This window comes from Ictalurus punctatus, chromosome 22 (assembly GCF_001660625.3).
Source record: "Ictalurus punctatus breed USDA103 chromosome 22, Coco_2.0, whole genome shotgun sequence".
In the NCBI taxonomy this organism is placed as follows: Eukaryota; Metazoa; Chordata; class Actinopteri; order Siluriformes; family Ictaluridae; genus Ictalurus; species Ictalurus punctatus.
In genome coordinates, this window is record NC_030437.2 from 16,190,938 (window position 1) to 16,211,279 (window position 20,342).

Sequence of the window (20,342 nt, forward strand, 5' to 3'; positions counted from 1 at the left end):
ACGTCCTCTTGAGATATCCGAAACCATATATTAAAGTGCACACACATATATATGTAAATATATTATACTTATAAATACTGTTATTTTTAACACTTTTTTTAAGCACAAAGATTTTACTGAGTTGAATTTTTTGTGCAATAAATAGGATTAAAAATTACTGACACCTTTAAGACTGAATTTGAGGTTGCTATTTTACAGTTCTTATTCTTCTTCTTCTTTCCACAAAGCTGTATGATGCATAGCAGGAGAGCTTTGATAACAGAGCAAAATATCTCTGTACCCCAAACTACACAGATATCTGTGAATTTGTAGGGGAGAAAAGAAGAAAAAAGAAACTAAGTGTAAAATCATGTTTAGATTACACCAGATCAGCTGTAGTTATACCAGGGACTAGTTATAGACGGATGTGCCTGAAAACTTCTCAATTAAACACCAATGTAATACATACAGCTATGATTATCGAATATTATGTGCTTCAAAGCAGAAATGTTTATGCGTGGATTTTGAAAGGTGGGGGGAAAAGGTATCTGCATTTATAATGACTTTGATTACGTCACGTAGTTGAAAGAACTTTTATTTTGTCGAATTGTGACCCGGAAGTAAATAGTGTGCTCACAGACGGTTAAAAAATGCTGCTCGATTTTTAATATAATTTACACTAAAAAGGTTCAAGATATATTTTCTGTGTCGTAAACTGAGGTTTGTTTATTTCTTTTCGAGGCAGAATTAATCGCGGTTGAATGTATTTGGGTGAGAAATTCAGCTCTTAGCTGTTAACTAGTGCAGAGATGAAGACAGTACTGATGGTGGCTGAAAAGCCCTCTCTGGCTCAGTCCATCGCCAAAATCCTCTCTAAAGGTGAGTGAGAACATCTAAAAAGAAATAAACAAACAACAACAAATGTTAGATTAACTATTTTACCAATTATTTAATTCTTTACTTTTCCTGCTACCATGAAGTAAATATTAATAGTTATATACAGGGCTGGCTGGTGTAAATGTTCTATCAGGGCTAAGCCCTACTTCTCTAGGAAAGAAAATAATACAAACTTTAAAATAAGGTTCATCTTTTGACATATATCAGATTATATGCTGTAAAAAAATTATTATTATTATTATTATTATTATTATTAATAATAATAATAATATTAATAATAATATTTTGTACTTTTGCAGAACCAAGAACAACAGCACCATAAGTGGTCATAATTAAAAATACACAGAATATCATGAAGTAAAAGCTGAGGCTGATTCCTTACTATCCCAGACTGTAGATTCATACGGATCAGTGTTGCTGACTCTTTTCAAGGGAAATTTAAAGAAGCCCTAAGAGCCCATTTATTATTATTATTATTATTATTATTATTATTATTATTATTATATATTTTTTTCCTGTTTTCTCATGATATCCACATAAGAAAAGTTGTTTTCTTGTGATCTTGACTTAATTACCTCATGATCTCGACAAAAAGACGTCATTTGATCATGGGGAAAATCTTGTGCCTTGCGAATGGGACTGATGTTAATGTCAATCACAGTAACACTAGCCAATCGTATGCTCTATATCTGTGAGCTCATTTATGTGGAAGAGGGTAGATGGCGCTTTCCTCTGTGTGTTACTCTGCCTTGTGATGCAGCTTTTTCGAAAACAGATGAGGCTCACTGGTTTCTCAGAGGAGGCACATGTTGACCCTGCCTGCCCTTGGAGCCTTCATCCTCCCTTGTAGTTGTTGTAGAGATGGAAGGTGGGTGGGAATTAGTTAAGACCAAATTAGGAAGAAATGGGAAAAAGTATGAAATACTGGCTTTATAACATTGAACTTTATAACATACAGTTACAATCAAAATGATTAAACCCCCAGTGCAAATCAGGTTTATTGACTTTCAGCTGTTTGCAATGATCAACTCAAACAAAAGCAATTGAAATAGTTCAACACAACAAATGCTTGAAGTGGTGTCCTCAAATTCATCTGAAAATGCAACTTATAATTTTAAAGCTTCTCCAGTTTCAAAATGATTCAACCCCCTGAATTGAATCACTTGCAACAGCACAAATGTGCAAAACAGGTGTTGTCTTAAACACACCTGATACAACTAATCAAGGGCTTCATTAGTTGCACCAGGTGTGTTTGAGCTGGAACACATGAAAGAGCTGAACAAGCTAGGGGTAGAAATGTATGAAATACCTGGACGGGGCAGGAAAAGGAAGATATCAATGGCTGCAGACAGATTTCTGAGAAGGGAGGTTGTGAAAAACCCTTGAGTGACTGCAAAAGACCTGCAGCGAGACCTGGTGGGAACAGGCACTGAGGTTTCAGTGAGCACGGTAAGGCGTGTACTAAACACAGAAGGTGTTCACCACTACTGACCCAAAAGCACAAGAAAAGTCGCTCAAAATCATACGAATAAGCCACAGAAGTTTGGGGATTCTGTTCTGTGGAGCGATGAAGCAAAACTGGAACTTTTCAGCACAATAGATCAGCGGTACGTCTGGAGGAAGAAGAGTGAAGAAAGAACACTCTGTTCACAGTCAAGTATGGTGGAGGCTCGGTGATGCTCTGGGGCTGCTTTGCATTCTCTGGCCCTGGAAACCTGCAGCGTGTGGAAGGCGAGATGGATTCATTGAAGTACCAGGAAATCCTAGGAGAAAACATCAAGCCATCTGTGAGAAAGCTGAAGCTTGGGCATCATTGGACCTTCCAGCAGGACAACGATCCCAAGCATACCTCAAATTCCACCAAGGCTTGGTTGCAGAAGAAGTCCTGGAAGACTCTACAGGGCCATCACAGTCACCTGACTTGAACCCCATAGAAGATCTCTGGTGGGATTTGAAGAATGTGGGTGCAGCACGCAAACCCAAGAATATTACTGAACTGGAGGCCATCGCTCATGAGGAATGGGATAAGATTCCTCAGGAACGCTACCAGAAGCAAGTAGTAAAGATGTTTGCCATGAAGGGGTTGAATAATTTTGAAACTGGAGAAATCATTATAAGTTGCATTTTCAGTTGAATTTGGGGAAACCACTTGAAGCATTCGTTGTGTTGAACTATTTCAATTGCTTTTGTTTGATTTGTTCATCGCAAACAGCTGAAAGTCTGTAAATTTTGACAAAATTTTTTTTGTAAATTTTGATTGCAACTGTATATCTAATGACATATCGACTGTCTTCTTCTGATTTTCTTTTTCTTTATTTTTTTTAAGTTTATCATGAAATTCGCAGGAATTACTCTAGCATCTTTGGCATATCATAAAAACCAAAATCAAACCTTTCTTAAAAAAAAAAAAAGCGTTTTTGAGGTAATTTGATTACATATAATGTAGAAGCTATAAAAGAAAATTAGACCAACAGTTCATTTGAATTTTTTATGCTTTATTATCCATTAACTTTGACAAGTTTTCAGGATATCACTGACACTACATGAGCATTATTGATGGTGCATTTAAAATAAATAAGACAACTTCTGTTTCTGCACACAAACAGAGTTTAACCAGTAAGTTGCTTTATAATAATAATAATAATTACAGGCGATGTTTAGATCCGTCGCGCTGCTGCACATATACAAGCGATGTTAACAGACTCGAACTCCATGGAGTGGTGCATGCATCCCGGGTTTCTCCTGAGCACGGGTATTTTGATGGAGATTGGGATGCTCTCCACACTGAGGCTGCTGTCCACGCCGTTACACGTGTGTTTCGAAAGGCACACGGCTTCGTGAATGACCTGCGGCACGCGCTCCAGATCGATTCTCTCGCTGCAGATAAGAGAACAGCAGAACGTCAAGCTGATTAGTTGGAAAAGTCAGTGAGTTACTTGAGGGTTGCATGGGCACGTGTGACAAAATTATATCATATCATATTAATAGACACCTGCAGGACCTGCGCAAGGTGTGGGGTTCAGTACAGCAAAAAAATGGAGGTTTTTAAAACGAGGCTTGTGGCAAAATCATGAAAATATGCAAGAAACTACAAAGACAATCTGACGAGAAGATTATGCCCTTCTTGCTCTTCTTTCAAATCCTGAATTTTAATTCCTTAAGCAACAGATTGCTGAACACAGATTGCAGGCACTTGTCTGTCACCATTAAAACAAGAGTCAATACTAAACTCATAAACTAGCCTTAAATCAGAATTCTCTAACCTGCCTCCAGTGTGTTTGGAGCCAAAATTTAAAATGTAGATCTCCTGCAAGTCCCTTAGCACTGCATTGACCATCAAAGGGGAATTAAAGGGGAAACGACTTGCATGATAATCTATAGTTAATATTAGGTCTTCCGTGGCGTTCAGGATTTCTTTTGTTATGAAATTCTGCATTCAATTTGTTAGTTTAAAGCTACTTTCTTTCATCTATTTACACTTTGGCAACCAACTTTTCTCTCACCATTGTGACTGCGCTTGTGATGTCCCTCCCCCTGTAACATCAGAGAGGGACACAACCACTAACTAGTCACAAGAATAACTTAAATACCAGAATCACTAATCGCATCAGGAATGTTTTAATCATTATATAATGTGCTTCAGGGTGGAGTTTTCCTCTAACCAAACATGAACTGATCAGCAGAACTCACATGTATGTCCATGCTGCCAGGCTGCGTTCGTTGATGTGACTGGGCAGGTTGGTAACTTGAGTGTAGTAATCCGTCAGACTGGGTATGCAGGCGGGAGATATTGCCTCATCCACTACACAGCCCACGGTGGGGCTGCACAGACTCTGTGGCAACATCAGCAGAGTCAGAGTGAGGAGACTCAAGAGCTGCGAGAGAGAGAGAGAGAGGAATACTACTACTACTACTACTACTACTAATAATAATAATAATAAATTGCATAGCACATTTGAACCCTTTCATGCATAAATTATTTATAAGCATATCCAGGTTTACATGTTTTGAATGAGTAAAATGGGTAAAAAAAAAAAAAAAGGATAACGTTACAACTGGAAAAAAAAATACTTATACAATAATATATAAAAATACAACAATAATATATATATATATATATATATATATATATATATATATATATATATATATATATATATATATATATATATATATTTAAGTGTTTTATATATGAAAGATTAGGAGGTCAAAATTCAATATTTATGATGAGGCATAATAAAGAACTAATATATAATAATAATAAAATTAAAAAAGTATTTTATCACAAAAACAACAACCCCAGATCCATTAATCTGGAGTTCAAAACACAGATCGAGCATTTTTAATGTTTGGTTTGCCAGTGAATGTGTCTGTCCCAGTGAGAGAAGGTGTGACATTCTCTTCTGTAATGTTGAAACATTTTACTAAATTGTATGAATTGTACTACGTCGTATTGTATCCTATCACCTCTTTCATGCGTTGAATTATTGATTGTCTCGTACGTCGTTTATAACCCCGATTATGCATAAAATGGAATATGCCCTCCATGTTAAACTGCCGTTGTAGCTTTCCTGTTGTGCAGAAAGTAGAGAGGGTCCATCCCAAACTTTAAACGTCCATTCTAGAGGAAAGCAGAGTTCACTGAGACACTCACCTGTTGCATGCTGTTCAGTAGTGGAGACGTGGGGAAGTTGCTGGCGAGCGCTGAGATGCAGTCAGTCTGCAAAATGAGAAGCTGCGGATTGAAGCTGATGCTGTTTCCTTCCTATTTATGTCGTCTGTCCTGAATAGGGCCCACCTGAGGTAACCCATGGTTTAAGAAGAAAAAAAAAAAGGGAGCACATCTTCTCCCTCATTATGGTCCCTAATATGCAAATGAGAAGCTCGGCCTTGAGTGAGACACGACAGCAGAACATTTAACCAGTAGCCACTAGTCATCCACGTCTTTGAGTTTAGATTGATTGAGTGAGTGAGTGATTGGGGAAGGGGGTGGTGGCGGTTAAATATTGTATGAATGGCTAGAGAGGATGTACAATCTGTTTTTTTCTCCCCGTCCCTCTGCTCTTTTACTCTTTCACCCATTTGTTCACTAGTTCGCTACGACTCAGGATGGTGGGAAATGGAAGCATGTGTGGTCTTTTCGCTGTGCTAAGTATATTATTTAAACAGAATTTGAGGCTGTTTCAGGACGGGTGTCTTGAGATGACCCCAAGCCTCCCGCTTACCTTAAAATCTACTGATATTTTCCCTATATAGCAATTGTCCACGTGTAGGAATTAGTAAAATTTTAATAGTAATAGTTTAAAAAAGGATCAAACATTATAATTAATTATTTATTTTTTTAAATCTTCTACTGTGTTTGTTTTTCTTTGGGTTTTTTTTTGGGTGGGGGTGAAATCCTAGAAAATGTATATATTTTTAACCAAATATAGCAATATATAGTATTTAGCAAAACATACACTGTAAAAAAATTTTAAAAAGCAGAAAAAAAACGAAGTTTTTAATACGGAGTTGTTTAATTGAGTCTGAACAAAAATATTTTTTTCTTTCAATTCCTTTTTTTTTTAATGTAGAAAGTTAGTAAAGATATACTGGATGCATTTTGCATTGATAATGACAACGTAGGCTAGATCGCAACAGTGATCAGAATAATGAATAGGTTAAAATGATGTTCTGAAGTAATTTGGAGGTGCTTTACAGCTTTTTTTATAACATATATATATATATATAATATATTTTTTTTTGGACTGAAATTGAATTGGGGTCATCTCAGGTGTTTTGAGATGACCCTAAGCCTCCCGTTTGCCTTAAAATATACCGAAAAACGATTTATAATTTGAAAATTTTAAATTAAAATGTTGAAATATAAACACAAATTTGAAAATAATGTCCATTTTTTCCTTTTTATTGTAGAATCGCTGTATATTCGTAACGCTCTCTGTGTTTAACAGGCGGCTGTTCTAGCCGTAAAGGTCTGAACGGAGCATGCTCGGTGCACGAGTACACGGGATTCTTCATGGGCCAGGGCGCGCGCTTTAAGATGACGTCAGTTTGCGGTCACGTCATGAGTCTGGATTTCACAGGCAAGCCATAATTTTATATCCTTAATTTAAAAAAAAAAAAAAACCTTTTTCAACCCAATTCTCCAAATAGTTTAGAGTATATCGTGGGTTCGCAACAATTTCTATAAATTTGTTTTGTCATTATAGATAAGTGTTTACACAGTGCAGTTTAGATAAAATAACTAGACTAGAGGTTCACTAGTACTGTTTATGGCTATTAAAAATGATATTTAATGTAGTTTTGTTCTACTTCTTTTGTCATTATCTATTGAAACTCTTTGTGTGTGCGTTCTTTATAATAGGGAAATACAATAACTGGGATAAAGTGGATCCTGCCGAGCTCTTCAGTAAAGCACCGACCGAGAAGAAAGAAGCCAACCCTAAACTCAACATGGTCAAATTTCTACAGGTACATTTCTTTTTCTTCCCGTATAAAAGCGTAATATGAAATCCAAATAAATAAATTTAATTACAAATGTACTATTTAATCTTTAACATTATAAAAAAAGGTTTTACAGATGATCACTTTTTTCCTGCTTTTCAGTGTGTATATATACCGTGCCCTCCACTAATATTTTGTGTTGATTTTGATGCATGTTTTGGATCATTGTCCTGCTGGAAGATCCAACCACGGCCCATTTTAAACTTTCTGGCAGAGGCAGACAGGTTTTCATTTAATATCTGTTAATATTTGATAGAGTCCAGGATACCATGTATCATAACAAATTGTCCAGGTCCTCTGGTTGAAAAACAGTCCTAAAACATTGAAGAGCCACCACCAAATTTAACCGTGGACAAGAGGTACTTTTCCATATGGCTACCTCTCTGTGTGCTCCAAAAATACCTCTGGTGTTTATTGAAGACGCGAACTGAAGACGCTCGAGTTTGTTTTTGGATGAGAGTAGATGCTTTTTTTTCTTGAAACCCTTCCAAACAACTTGTGGTGATGTCAGTGACTTCAGACTGTAGTTTTGGAGACTTTCTGACCCCAAGACGCAACTAACTTCTGCAATTCTCCAGCTGTGATCCTTGGAGATTTTTTGGCCGATCGAACCGTCCTCTTCACAGTGCGTTGAGACGGTATAGACACACGTCCTCTTCCAGGTTGATTCATAACATTTCCAGTCGACTGGAACTTCTTAATTATTGCCCTGATGGTGGAAATGGGCATTTTCAATGCTTGTGCTATTTTCTTATAGCCACTCCCCATTTTTTGAAGCTCAACAACCTTTTGCCGCACATCCCAGCTATATTCCTTGGTCTTACCCATTGTTATGAATGACTAAGGCAATTTAGCCTATGTGTTACCTCATATTTATACCCCTGTGAAACAGGAAGTCATGGTTGAACGATTTCCTGTTCCTAGTCACCTAGGTGTACTACAATTTTTTATTTTTTTTTTTAATTTCACTGGGAATATACTTCAAATCTATTTTTCTCATATGAATTCATTGGGGTGCCAATAATTGTTGAACACCGATATTTAACAAAGATTTTTAAATATGAAATATGACTAAATATTATGATTTTTAAAAAGACAGTATATTAATTTAAAATAAATCATTGATCTTTGTTTTTTATTTAAACATTACGGTATTCCTGGCAGTTTGTGAGCAAACCAGTACATGGTGTCACAAATGTCTCCATGCATAGAGGACTATGTGTGCCTGCACCACTTCAGTTATGCCTTCATCAGTGGATGCTTGTTAATAAATTCAGCAGCCATGTTTTCTGTTAAAGTCTATCACAACATTATGGAGACTTTTGGGACACCCTGTAATATTTTGGTAAATATCATGTATTAAAATACCTTTAAGAATCATGATGATATATTTTTGTCATATCGTCCACCCCTTGGCTTTAACCATCAGTCCAGTACCAGCTTCCAGTTGTAGAGTTTTTGGTACCTGGTCAGTATGGGTACTCAGCGTTACTTTAGGGGTGTGGCTAAAGGCACTGCTGAAAAATGTTCTTCAGTGACAGGTGTGATGTTTTGTGCTGTGAAAAGCAACGCTGCACGGTTTTATCTTTCCACCTGAGTAAATGTTCATTTCATTGTAACAGCACCAATAAACATGTATGTTTTTATATGATTCAAAAAAGTGTGAAACTTTACAGGGTTTTATGATGCTATTTTCATTTTGCGATCATGTTTATTTAATCAGACAAAGGTATAGTATAGTAAATATGTGTAAGGTTTTCAATGAAGTCCGTTTAACGTTTCATAATCTTTGGTTACTGTAGTAGCATAATCATATGCTATGACCTTCACACTTACCAGATCAAAACACTTATGGAGAGACACTTGAAGAGAAAGACTGTGCCTCAGATAGCGTCCGTGGAAATCGCTGGCTATATATATCAGAATCACACACGGTGTTGATAAAACGGTCACTTTCAGTTTCAGCGTTGCAATTGGTGGAAAATGAACTATTGCTTTTGGTTCAGGTTTGGACCAGTTCTTATTCTGGCCTATTTTTAAAAAGATATTTAATATAATGTGGGGGCATGGCAGCTTATTGATTAGCACGTTTGCCTCGTACCTCCAGGGTTGGGAGTTCGAATCCTACCTCCACCCTGTGTGCTCAGAGTTTGCATGTTCTCCCCGTACTTTGAGGGTTTCCACTTGGTACTCTGGTTTCAAAGACATGCTCTGTAGTCTGATTGGCATTTCCGAATTATCTGTAGTGTGTGATTGTGCCTTGCAATGGGTTGGCACCCCGTCCAGGTTGTCCCCTACCTTGTGCCCTGAGTTCCCTTGGATAGGCTTGATTCTCCCAGCGACCCTGTGTAGGATAAGCGGTACAGAAAATGGATGGATGGATCATTTAATTCCTTTAATCTCTTATAGGTTGAAGCCAAAGGTTGTGACATTGTTGTCTTGTGGCTGGATTGTGATAAAGAAGGAGAGAACATCTGTTTTGAGGTAAGTCTAAGTCCAGTATAATTGATGAGAATCTCACTCTACACATTGTTAATTTTGTGTGTGTGTGATTTAGGTCTTGGATGCCATACAGCCGGTGATGAATACGCCCTACAGTAACGAGCGCACTGTGTACCGTGCCAAGTTCAGCTCCATCACAGATACAGACATCTGTAATGCCATGAACCAGCTGGGAGAACCCAATAAGAACGAGGCTCTGTCTGTGGACGCTCGGCAGGAACTGGACCTCCGGATCGGCTGTGCTTTCACACGGTAAACAGTTGTACGCCGCCGTGCTAAAAGGAGTAGAATCTGACTTTGGGTTTTGACGCTTAGTCAGTTATATATGATTTATATGTACACGCTGAATGCATATATTTTTGGGGATTAACAGCATAATGGTTGTTGGCATATAATCTACCTAAAATGTTACCTTGATGTGTTGTATACTTTTAATACCAGGATGTGTACAGAGTGGCCAACATATACATATTAAGGTCTTATGAGCCAATAGAAACCAAGTAAGTGGGCTCTTTGATCAGTAAAAAAAAAAAAAAGAGGCGCTGGTTATTTCTTACTGTTGCTTGGCGTATATTTGAAAAAGGTAAAAAAAAAAAAAAAAACAGCCATCGATTCCACTGACATTCGTTATTGAAAAGTTTTCTGCTTTTTTTGATCGCAATATCACTTGTCGTTCATTCAGTCCTCGTTCTTAAACCATTCTCATTCCTTCATTCAGATTCCAAACCAAGTACTTTCAGGGAAAATACGGGAACCTGGACTCCTCTCTGATCTCGTTCGGCCCATGCCAGACCCCAACGCTGGGCTTCTGTGTGGAGCGACATGACAAGATCCAGTCCTTCAAACCTGAGACATACTGGGTTATCCAGGCCAAGGTCAGATCATAGTCACCAGTAACAAGGACATGCAGTGTTAATGTTGCAGAGATGGGTGATTCCATTCAACCATGTGCTTTTCGCATTACTCATGAGTTGTTTTGTTTGTTTTTAAACGCAGGTGTTTAAAGGGAAGGAAAGTCCGATCACTCTGGATTGGGATCGCGTGCGGGTGTTTGACCGAGAAATTGGACACATGTTTGTCAATATGGCAAAGTCGGCTAGAGAAACCCTGGTGTGTCCTCAGTCTCCCCACTCCCTCTGAATATCAATGCAATAGAATGTCCTATACATTAAGACAACCCTCTCGTTTCTCAGGTTGAGTCGGTCACTAAGAAAGAGAAAGCCAAGCAGAGACCTCTGGCCTTGAACACAGTGGAGATGTTAAGAGTGGCTAGCTCTGCTTTGGGTAAGAAGCCTTTTACAATAAGACCACTTTCCATCACAAAGTTATTTAGTTATTCTGCAGTGTGTAACTTTTTTTTCGTGAAACTGAAATGGGTAACAACAGTGGCTTAGTGGTTAGTACAATTGCCTCGCACTTCCGGGGTTGGGAGTCCTGCCTCTGCTGTGTGTGCGTGGAGTTTGGATGTTCTCCCCGTGCTTCGAGGGTTTCCTCCAGGTACTCCAGTTTCCTCCTCAGTCCAAACACATGCACTGTAGCCTGATTTGGCATTTCCAAATTGTCCGTATTGTGTGAATGTGTGTGATTGTGCCTTGCGATGGGTTGGCACCCCGTCCAGGGTGTCCCCCACTTTGTGCCCTGAGTTCCCTGGGATAGAGTCTCCCCACGTCCCTGTGTAGGATAAGCAGTATGGAAAATGGTTGGATGGATGGATGGATGGATGGATGATGTTCTTGTGGTACCATGGGTTGTCATGGATACATCATACATCATCATGGTACAACCTTGGATGCACGTTAGTGGTTAGTCATTTATGCAGTTTACATATACCTGCTTTGTGATGGACGTTTTATGAATTAATGTATATAGGAACGGGGGGAAAAAACATCATTATGGTATCCATGTAAGCGAATATTGTGTTTATTTTTGTATATCATGGTTCAATGAGGTTTGTTTGATGTCTGTTGTTGCTTACATTACCCAGCTATCTTTGAACGACTCGCATTCGTTAAAACGTAAATAACCAAAATACTGTACATGCAAGTACACAGAACACAAACCGCTGATCAACTAGTCAGCCAAAATTAGCTAGGTAATTTGCTACAACAACTACAATCATTATAGGTTATTTATTAGTGAACAGCTTAAATGTGGTATTTGTTCAAAAATATCTTGCGTATGCCAGGCGCTCTAGCTCTTTTTCTCTTTTGTGACCTAAAATTGTGGCTGAACATTATGTTTATGAGATGGCACATGATGCACGCCTTCAGAAACTCTCAACAAATCCACCCCCAAGCAGCTCTAACTGGGAAATTTTAATTACAGTGTTTCTAGAGTGACATAGGAGCATCATGGACATTAAAGAGTTATATATTTGGGGCTTCAGCACCATTTCAAGCATGTTTCAAGCGTGTTTGTGTGTGTTTGTGTGTGTGTGTAGGGATGGGTCCTCAGCACACCATGCAGATTGCCGAGCGCTTGTACACACAGGGATACATCAGCTACCCTCGCACTGAGACCACCCACTACCCTGAGAACTTTGACCTCAAGGGGACGCTAAGGCAGCAGGCCAACTGCTCTTACTGGGCCGAGACGGTGAGGCTTATCAGGGACGTCCTAAAATGTCCAGAAAGAAATTTCTCCCGTGCTTAACTTGCTGTCAGAAGTCAAAGATAAATAGAGTAATCAAAATGTCATAACTACTGTCTGCTATGAAAAGAATGGCTGCGTGACCTGGATATAAAGCAGAGTTTCACATTAAGCTGCAGTGTTGTTCACTTTGTCAACAATATGCATGTGAAAACAGGTGAGAGCACTAATCACTGACGGCATTAACCGACCCAGGAAAGGTGTAGATGCAGGAGATCATCCTCCCATCACCCCGATGAGGGCTGCCACTGAGAGCGAGCTCGGTACCAATCCACACATACAATATACAAGCAACCACGTTCTAGCAGATAGAACAGATTTATTTGTGTACATATTGTGTGTCATTCAGAAATGTTATTAGCCTGAATGAACTCTTGTACTAGTGTTGAGTTTTCCATGCTCTCCACGCAGGAAGTGATGGGTGGCGTTTGTACGAGTACATCACACGTCACTTCATAGCCACGGTCAGTCACGATTGCAAGTACCTGCAGACCACTATCGCTTTCCAAATCGGCACTGAGGGATTCTCCTGCACCGGCAAAGCTCTTCTTTCTGCAGGTTCGTGTACCCATGAGTTAGTTAGTGATGTTTGCGAACCATTTCTGGCATGGCTCGTTCGCAATAGTGTGATGTTTTGCATTGGATAGACAAAGGTGATTTAGCTGACAAGTGGAAATCTATCATCCAAAATCTTTGCCTCAGACCAAGTCCAGTTCAGTAGTGATGTCACCTAGACATGCTGATGTGGTTTAGGACACTGTGTGGCTCTATAAACATGAATAAAATTTTACTCTGGTGCTCAACATTGGAGCGTTATAGGGGCGGCCATATTTAGCGCAGTTTGGTATCGTTCCACACCTAGGCCAAAAGGTTGAACAAAGAATTGTACCAGCAACTAAGTTACTAATTATTTTATCTCATATTCGACTCGATACTGATTTTAATGACATTTTTAACAATAATAAAATCCTACACACTGTAGGTTTAACATGCTGTATCTCTCCTCCAGGTTTTACAGAGGTGATGCCGTGGCAGGGTATTGCTCTCGAGGAGGCTTTACCATCATGCGAGAAAGGAGATGCATTTACAGTCGATGAGATTAAACTGCTGGAGAAGCAGACGAGCCCACCCGACTACCTCACCGAGGCTGAGCTCATCACACTCATGGAGAAACACGGCATCGGTGAGAGACCAGGGGGGAGATTCAATTGAGATTCAATTTCACTGTTTATTTATACCCAAGACCTGCTGCTGGAATTATAAAGACTATCCTCTGATCATCCCAAGAACTCTTACAGTCTTACTTTTGAAGTCTCACTGCCAAGTATTGAAATATATTGACCAGCTTCTTTCATAGGAACACCTGTAAACCTGCGCATTCATTAAAAAGAAAAAAGAAAAAGTAGCAGTTCCGTGGGTGGATGTTTTTTGTTTTTCGCACCATTCTGTGTAAACTCTAGAGGGCGTTGTATGTGAAAATCCCGGGAGATCAGCAGTTTCTGAAATACTCAAACCAGCTCCTACAACCATGCCAAATCACTGAGATCACATTATTTCATCTTTCTGATGTTTGATGTGAATATTAACTGAAGCTCTCGACTTGTATATGACTTTATGTACTGGGGGGAGTGGTGGCTTAGCAGTTAAGGCTCTGGGTTACTGATCGGAAGGTCGGGGGTTCAAGTCTCAGCACTGCCAGGCTGCCACTGTTGGGCCCTTGAGCAAGGCCCATAACCCTCTCTGCTCCAGGGGCACTGTATTATGTCTGACCCTGTGCTCTGACCCCAACCTCCTAACATACTGGAGTATGCGAATAAAAGAATTTCACTGTGCTGTAATGTAAATGTGACCAATAAAGACTCATTATCGTTATAATTATCTTATTGTACTGTTGCTACATGATCGACTGATAATTATGTGAATGAGTAGATGTACAGGTTCCTAATAAAGTGGCGATGGTAGCTAGTCCTTTGTGCCAGACTACACCATTTGGATCAGCATATTGACTTATTGTTTTTCCTTGAATTATTGTTGTTCCTTCTTCAGGTACTGATGCTAGTATCCCCGTTCACATCAACAACATCTGTCAGAGGAATTATGTAACCGTGGAGAACGGACGCAAACTCAAACCCACCAATCTGGGAATTGTCCTGGTGCATGGCTACTACAAGATAGGTGAGTGAGGAACGAGTTGATGGAATGACGATGCTTCCTGGTTCAATAGCTGTCATTTTGTGTCTACATGTGTTTATATTTCTGTGTTGGGGTGGGGTGGCGTAGTGGTTGGTATGCTTGCGTATTGTTTGAAAAAAACAAAATGCTTAAAAATGCCTAGAAATAAGTTTAATATCATAATAGGAAATACTAGATACATTTGAATACATTCAACTTTCACTTGCTAAGATGTATTTATTTGCAGTGTGATTAAGTAAACTTAAATTATAATTAATTCTGTGATATCTCAAGGCTTTTCTCTCTGATCGGGGTGTATGTGTGTGTGTGTGTTAGATGCGGAGTTGGTATTGCCCACTATCCGCAGTGCCTTGGAGAAGCAACTGAATCTTATTGCTTTGGGCAAAGCGAACTTCCACCAGGTACTGCAGCACACACTGGACATCTTTAAGAGGAAGTTCCACTACTTTGTCGATTTCATCGCTGGTAAGTGACTTAAACTGGCTTTCTGTCTCAAAATCGGTTTGGTATTACAGAATAGGTTGCTAGATAAAACAGTGCTGCTTTGGTTGTCAAACACGATGGCAAGTTTGAGTTCATATTAGTGTCATATTAGACTTTTTTGGGGGTTTTGGCATAGGGCCACTTAACATGGCTTCACGCTGCTGTTCCAAAAAGCTACTATATAAGTAAGTTTAAAATTCAACAGGTTTTTTGCTCTATTGTTAACTATATCTTGAGGACCGACAACATCAGAGCCACACTCGTCCAAAAAGCTTGATTGATATCTGCAGTGCTATATTAATATAGCACCGCAGTGCTATCCATAGTTTTAGTAAGCAAGTAAGTGAATTTTTTATCAAGCACATTTAAAACAATGTCCATTGTCCAAAGTGCTTTACAACATATATATATATATATATATATATATATATATATATATATATATATAGAAAGGGTTGTATTGAAATTTTATTTAGCTTTAAAGGACAGAGAAAGTGAGGAGGAATTCTTTCCGGAGGAATTGCTTTGGGATTTAATTGGGAGTGCGATTAAAAACTGGCCTTTACTTCAATGCTAAGCTTTCTTTACCATCTCGTTGTTTTTTTCCACCACCCTGACTAGTCAGCATGGCGACTAGTGAATGTATTACTCAACTTGTCTAATATTCACGTGCCATCCCTACTGCTGTTATACAGCCTGCATATGCCAGTAATAGCAGCAGCCATATGTAGTATCTGGACATGTCACGTCATCTCTACAATTAATTGTCGATCCTCTCTGTGTTGTGCAGGTATGGATGAGCTGATGGAGGTGTCCTTCTCGCCGATCGCTGCTACAGGGAAGCCGTTCTCACGCTGTGGGAAGTGCCATCGGTACATGAAGTATATTCAGGTCTATACAGAACCACTAATCACTTTTTTTTTTTCTTTTCTTTTTTTAAATGAGGTCTGGATTCAGAACCGTTATACCGGACAGTTGACAATCCACGGAGTTTGCTTGAATGACATGAAAATGCATTTGTCCTTAGCCATGACTCTATACAGGCAGAATTAGTGGCCTGTAGTTCATTAACTTCTTCACTAAAGTAAGTAAAGCGTTCAATCAGAATGATGTGATAACGTTACAGAAATTCATGCTTCCATTGACGATGCTCTGAACGACCTTCAGCAGTGGAAATGAATGATGCATATGCATGTGCCCAACTGTTTGGACGTCTCTAACTGCAGTCCCTCTGGAATAAACACACACGCACAATACAGCTCTATTTTTATTTCTAAACTCATGATTTAATCATAAATGCTACTCAGTCTGATGTTCTCTTTTAATGTATTAAAGAGATGTTTAGTGATTTAATTTGCCTGATAAGTGGTACACTGACTGAGTGACGTTGGACATAATCAATGAGCGTTGATGTCAGTGGCATGTTTTTCAAACTTTTTAAACTTGCTGACCTTATTAATTCAGCTATTTAGTTTTACTTCCAGTTGAATCCTGTTGAACATTGAGTTCTGAAGTATGAAGTTTTAAATAAAATACATTGAATGACCAACATGGAATGTTTTGGAACAGGGAATTTTTTAAAAATCAACTGGGATAAGCGACCACGTATTAGCATGAACATGTACTAACGTACAGTAGGAAAGTACTTTTTTTAAATAGTGTTAGTGCAATATTTAAATGCAATATAATAATGCAGCAGACCTTGGATATCAGTTTAGTACATTCACTCAATTTTATTTGTGTAGCGCTTTTTTCAGTGGATATTGTCTCAAAGCAGCTTTAAAGAAACGTATAAACACAGGATACAGATTGTAAGTGTGTGAATTTATCCGAGCCTGGTCTGCTTATCCGAGTCTGGTTCGCTTATCCGAGTCTGGTTCGCTTATCCAAGTCTGGTTATTGACCTGAGCAGTTTGCTAATTAAGTAAAAAAAAAAGCATTAATTAGTTTATGGTTTTCAGTTTTCGAACCTGTATATCCTGAATTCTGGCTTCACCCCATGTGCTGTGTGTTTCTTTCAGGCCAAGCCGAGCCGTCTGCACTGTTCACATTGTGATGAGACGTACAGTCTGCCCCAGAATGGAGCCATCAAACTCTACAAGGAGCTCAGGTGTCCTCTGGATGAGTTTGAGTTGGTGCTGTGGACATCGGGCTCCCGCGGGAAAACTTACCCGCTGTGTCCCTACTGCTTCAGCAACCCTCCTTTCAGAGACATGAAGAAAGGTAAGACGAGTATCTTGAAACATGATGCTAACTCAGGGACATACCTTTTAACGTAGTCAGTGATTTCATATGTTTTGATTTAGAGCTGTTACAGTGTAATACAAAGTGGGGTTCACTGTTGTGCAAACAGTTCACTTCTATCTGAAAAAAGTGGTGGCTTTAAAGAGTGGAAGGCCATGTCCTTTATGAGGACTGACAGGCACAGAGGCTGCATTTTCTTTAATGAGACAGACAGGCAAATAGGACATTCCTCCTTTGCTCTGTCTGACAGTCACAGAGGCCACGCCTAATTCAATAACGATGACAGACACAGAGACCATACCTCCTTCACTGGGACTGACAGTCACAGAGGCCACGCCTCCTTCAATAACGATGACAGACACAGAGACCATACCTCCTTCACTGGGACTGACAGACACAGGCCACGCCTCCTTTACTGGGACTAACATACAGAGACCACGCCTCCTTCAATAACGATGACAGGCAGAATGGCCACACCTCCTTGACTTGGACTGACAGACCGAGAGGTCACACCTCCTTCAATAACAATGACCGGCAGAAAGGCTACACCTCCTTCACTGACAGACTGACAGACATATTTGGAAGAGGAGAATTTTGTCAGATATTATTTTATGTGTCATGTGATTTTAACAAGAAATGGCAACATACTCTGTCCCTTTTTCCCTTTTATCACCTTCTCTCTCTCTCTCCCTGCCCTGCAGGTATGGGCTGTAACGAGTGCACCCACCCTTCCTGTCCACACTCTCTCAACTCGCTCGGCATTGGTCAGTGTGTGGAGTGTGAGACAGGCGTGCTCGTCTTCGACCCCAACTCCGGCCCTAAGTGGCGCATGGCCTGCAACAAGTGCACTGTGGTGGTACATTTCTTCGAGCAGGCCCATAAGGTGCAGGTTTCTCAGGAGAGCTGCGAGTCATGCGAGGCTTCTCTGGTTATGGTAGACTTCCATAAAGCGCACTCGCCTCTAGCCGACGGAGAGACGCAACACACCGGCTGTGTTTTCTGCGATCCCATTTTCCAGGATCTGGTGGAGCTCAAGCATGCAGCCATGCGACATCCTATGCACAGAGGAGGCGGGGCCCGGAGAGGAAGGGGGCGGGGCAGAGGGAGGAGGCCTGGAGGACGGGGCAATCCTAAAAAACCGAAAGACAAAATGGCTGCCCTGGCTGCATATTTTGTATAAAAATATACGTTTAGAATATTACAGGGTAGTGTGGAAGTTATTCTGAGGATTTTGACTATTACATCAATAAAATTTTAGTTATACTTGGTTTGTTTCGTCTATTGTTTATTCCTCATGTAGCTTCTGCTGATAAAGTTTAGTAAAGACTCAATCACTGAAAGGTTTCTAAAATGTTACCGATTCAAGAATTTAAGGGAATACGCTATGGTTTTTCAACCTAATGTCTATCCAGCACTCCTGTAGCATATAAGTGATTACCACAGATACTGTCTATACGTTTCGCTGTACTGAGAAGAAAATACTCCAACAAACAGAAACTGGATGTTCTTTTCTCAGCGAAGAGAAACATGTTGAAATTCTTGTTTGTGCTTCTCACACATCCTGGTCTATTGCTTAAAAGAGATTATCAGTATGATACCTGACATTGTGATTAAACCACTTTTAGTTTGCTTTATTCCCTAAAGTGAACAGCTGGTGGCAGTATTGGGCTGTTAGTCTAATGTAACTCTTTATCTGTAAAATTACACAAAAATATCATTCTGTTGATCTCAGAGGAAACGATCTTCGTCTGCGGCTCGCTGATGATGCTTCCTAATGTCTCGAACATTCAAACAATAAGCAGTGCCCAGTCACAGTGTGCAGAAAAGTAATGACTCCAGGATGCAACACAAGTAAACACCCTATTACAGTATGTCTGTGGCTCAGATCAGAACCGAGTTCATTAGAAAAGCTACATTAGGATGGGATGGAATTTACTCTTTGCTAGTCATGGTTAAAAGATAACCTAAGCTAACTGGACAGTTTCAGTTCTAAAATCTGATTGGCTGATTGTAAAAATCCTCAAAATACCCACACTGAGTTGTGCATTAATGCACCAGGTTTTAAACCAATAAAACCGTTATACTGCCACTGAACTTTCCTTAGAATACCTTAATCAATCAAGAAACCATTACAGCAATTCTAATGGTTTCCACTACAAACCATCCATTAAAACCATTACCGTATAAATATCAATTTTTGGTCCTAAATGGTATCCACTAGACATAACATGGCACCAATAAAAGGCAACAAATTACCAGTAGAGACCAACAGGGACCATTACAGTTTTCATTCAAACCAGTACAATTCCCATTAAAACCATTACAAATTCTATTAGGGTTTCTATTATTATTATTATTATTATTATTATTATTATTATTATTATTATTATTTCTTTTTTTACAGCAGGGTTGTCCATTATGTTGCTTAGCAACTAAATCTTACTGTTACCAGACTATAAAAGAACTGTTAGTGTGGAATATTAATAATAAATATATTTATTTATTCAACACTAGATTTCATCATAATTTCATCGCCATTTTTATAAAAGCCTTTATCAAGGGTTTGTGTTACAGTGATTTGTATCAGGGTAAGGCTTTGTGTCGTGCTTAAAAACATCCTTGCTGATGATATACAGATTGAAATGTCTCAGCAGCACGATATGAACTATGTCATAAAGTGTGGGATGAGTTGGAAGTGCTTGGTCTTTGTTTACTTTGTAATAAAGTGATAATGTGGCCAAAAATGAAATGAACACAGTTACCCCTCTTACCTCAAATATGGTCAGTCGAGACCTGTTGTTTGCTTTAGTCACTTTTTTATTGCACGGATAATGTATGTAGCTAATAAGTAAGGGAAAATTATAGCTACCAGTTTACATGCTCACCTCAGA

General features: G+C 39.2%; 1 protein-coding gene across 2 annotated transcripts; it reads left to right on the forward strand.

The window, feature by feature from the left end:
- Positions 1–568: 568 nt before the first annotated feature.
- On the forward strand, positions 569–18,719 carry top3b (DNA topoisomerase III beta). 2 transcript variants are annotated; one of them, XM_017452499.3, is made up of 17 exons: positions 569–858; positions 6,828–6,959; positions 7,241–7,347; positions 9,790–9,864; positions 9,938–10,134; positions 10,601–10,757; positions 10,879–10,992; positions 11,076–11,166; positions 12,323–12,477; positions 12,689–12,794; positions 12,943–13,089; positions 13,541–13,714; positions 14,578–14,706; positions 15,040–15,189; positions 15,998–16,098; positions 17,229–17,430; positions 18,153–18,719. In XM_017452499.3, the coding sequence occupies exons 1-17, from the start codon at positions 789–791 to the stop codon at positions 18,629–18,631; spliced, it is 2,586 nt and encodes an 861-aa protein (XP_017307988.1). In that variant the 5' UTR covers positions 569–788; the 3' UTR covers positions 18,632–18,719. The 2 variants fall into 2 exon arrangements, with proteins under 2 accessions (XP_017307988.1, XP_047005827.1); XM_047149871.2 differs by lacking the exon at positions 18,153–18,719 and having other exon boundaries at positions 15,998–16,079.
- The last annotated feature ends 1,623 nt before the right edge of the window (positions 18,720–20,342 follow it).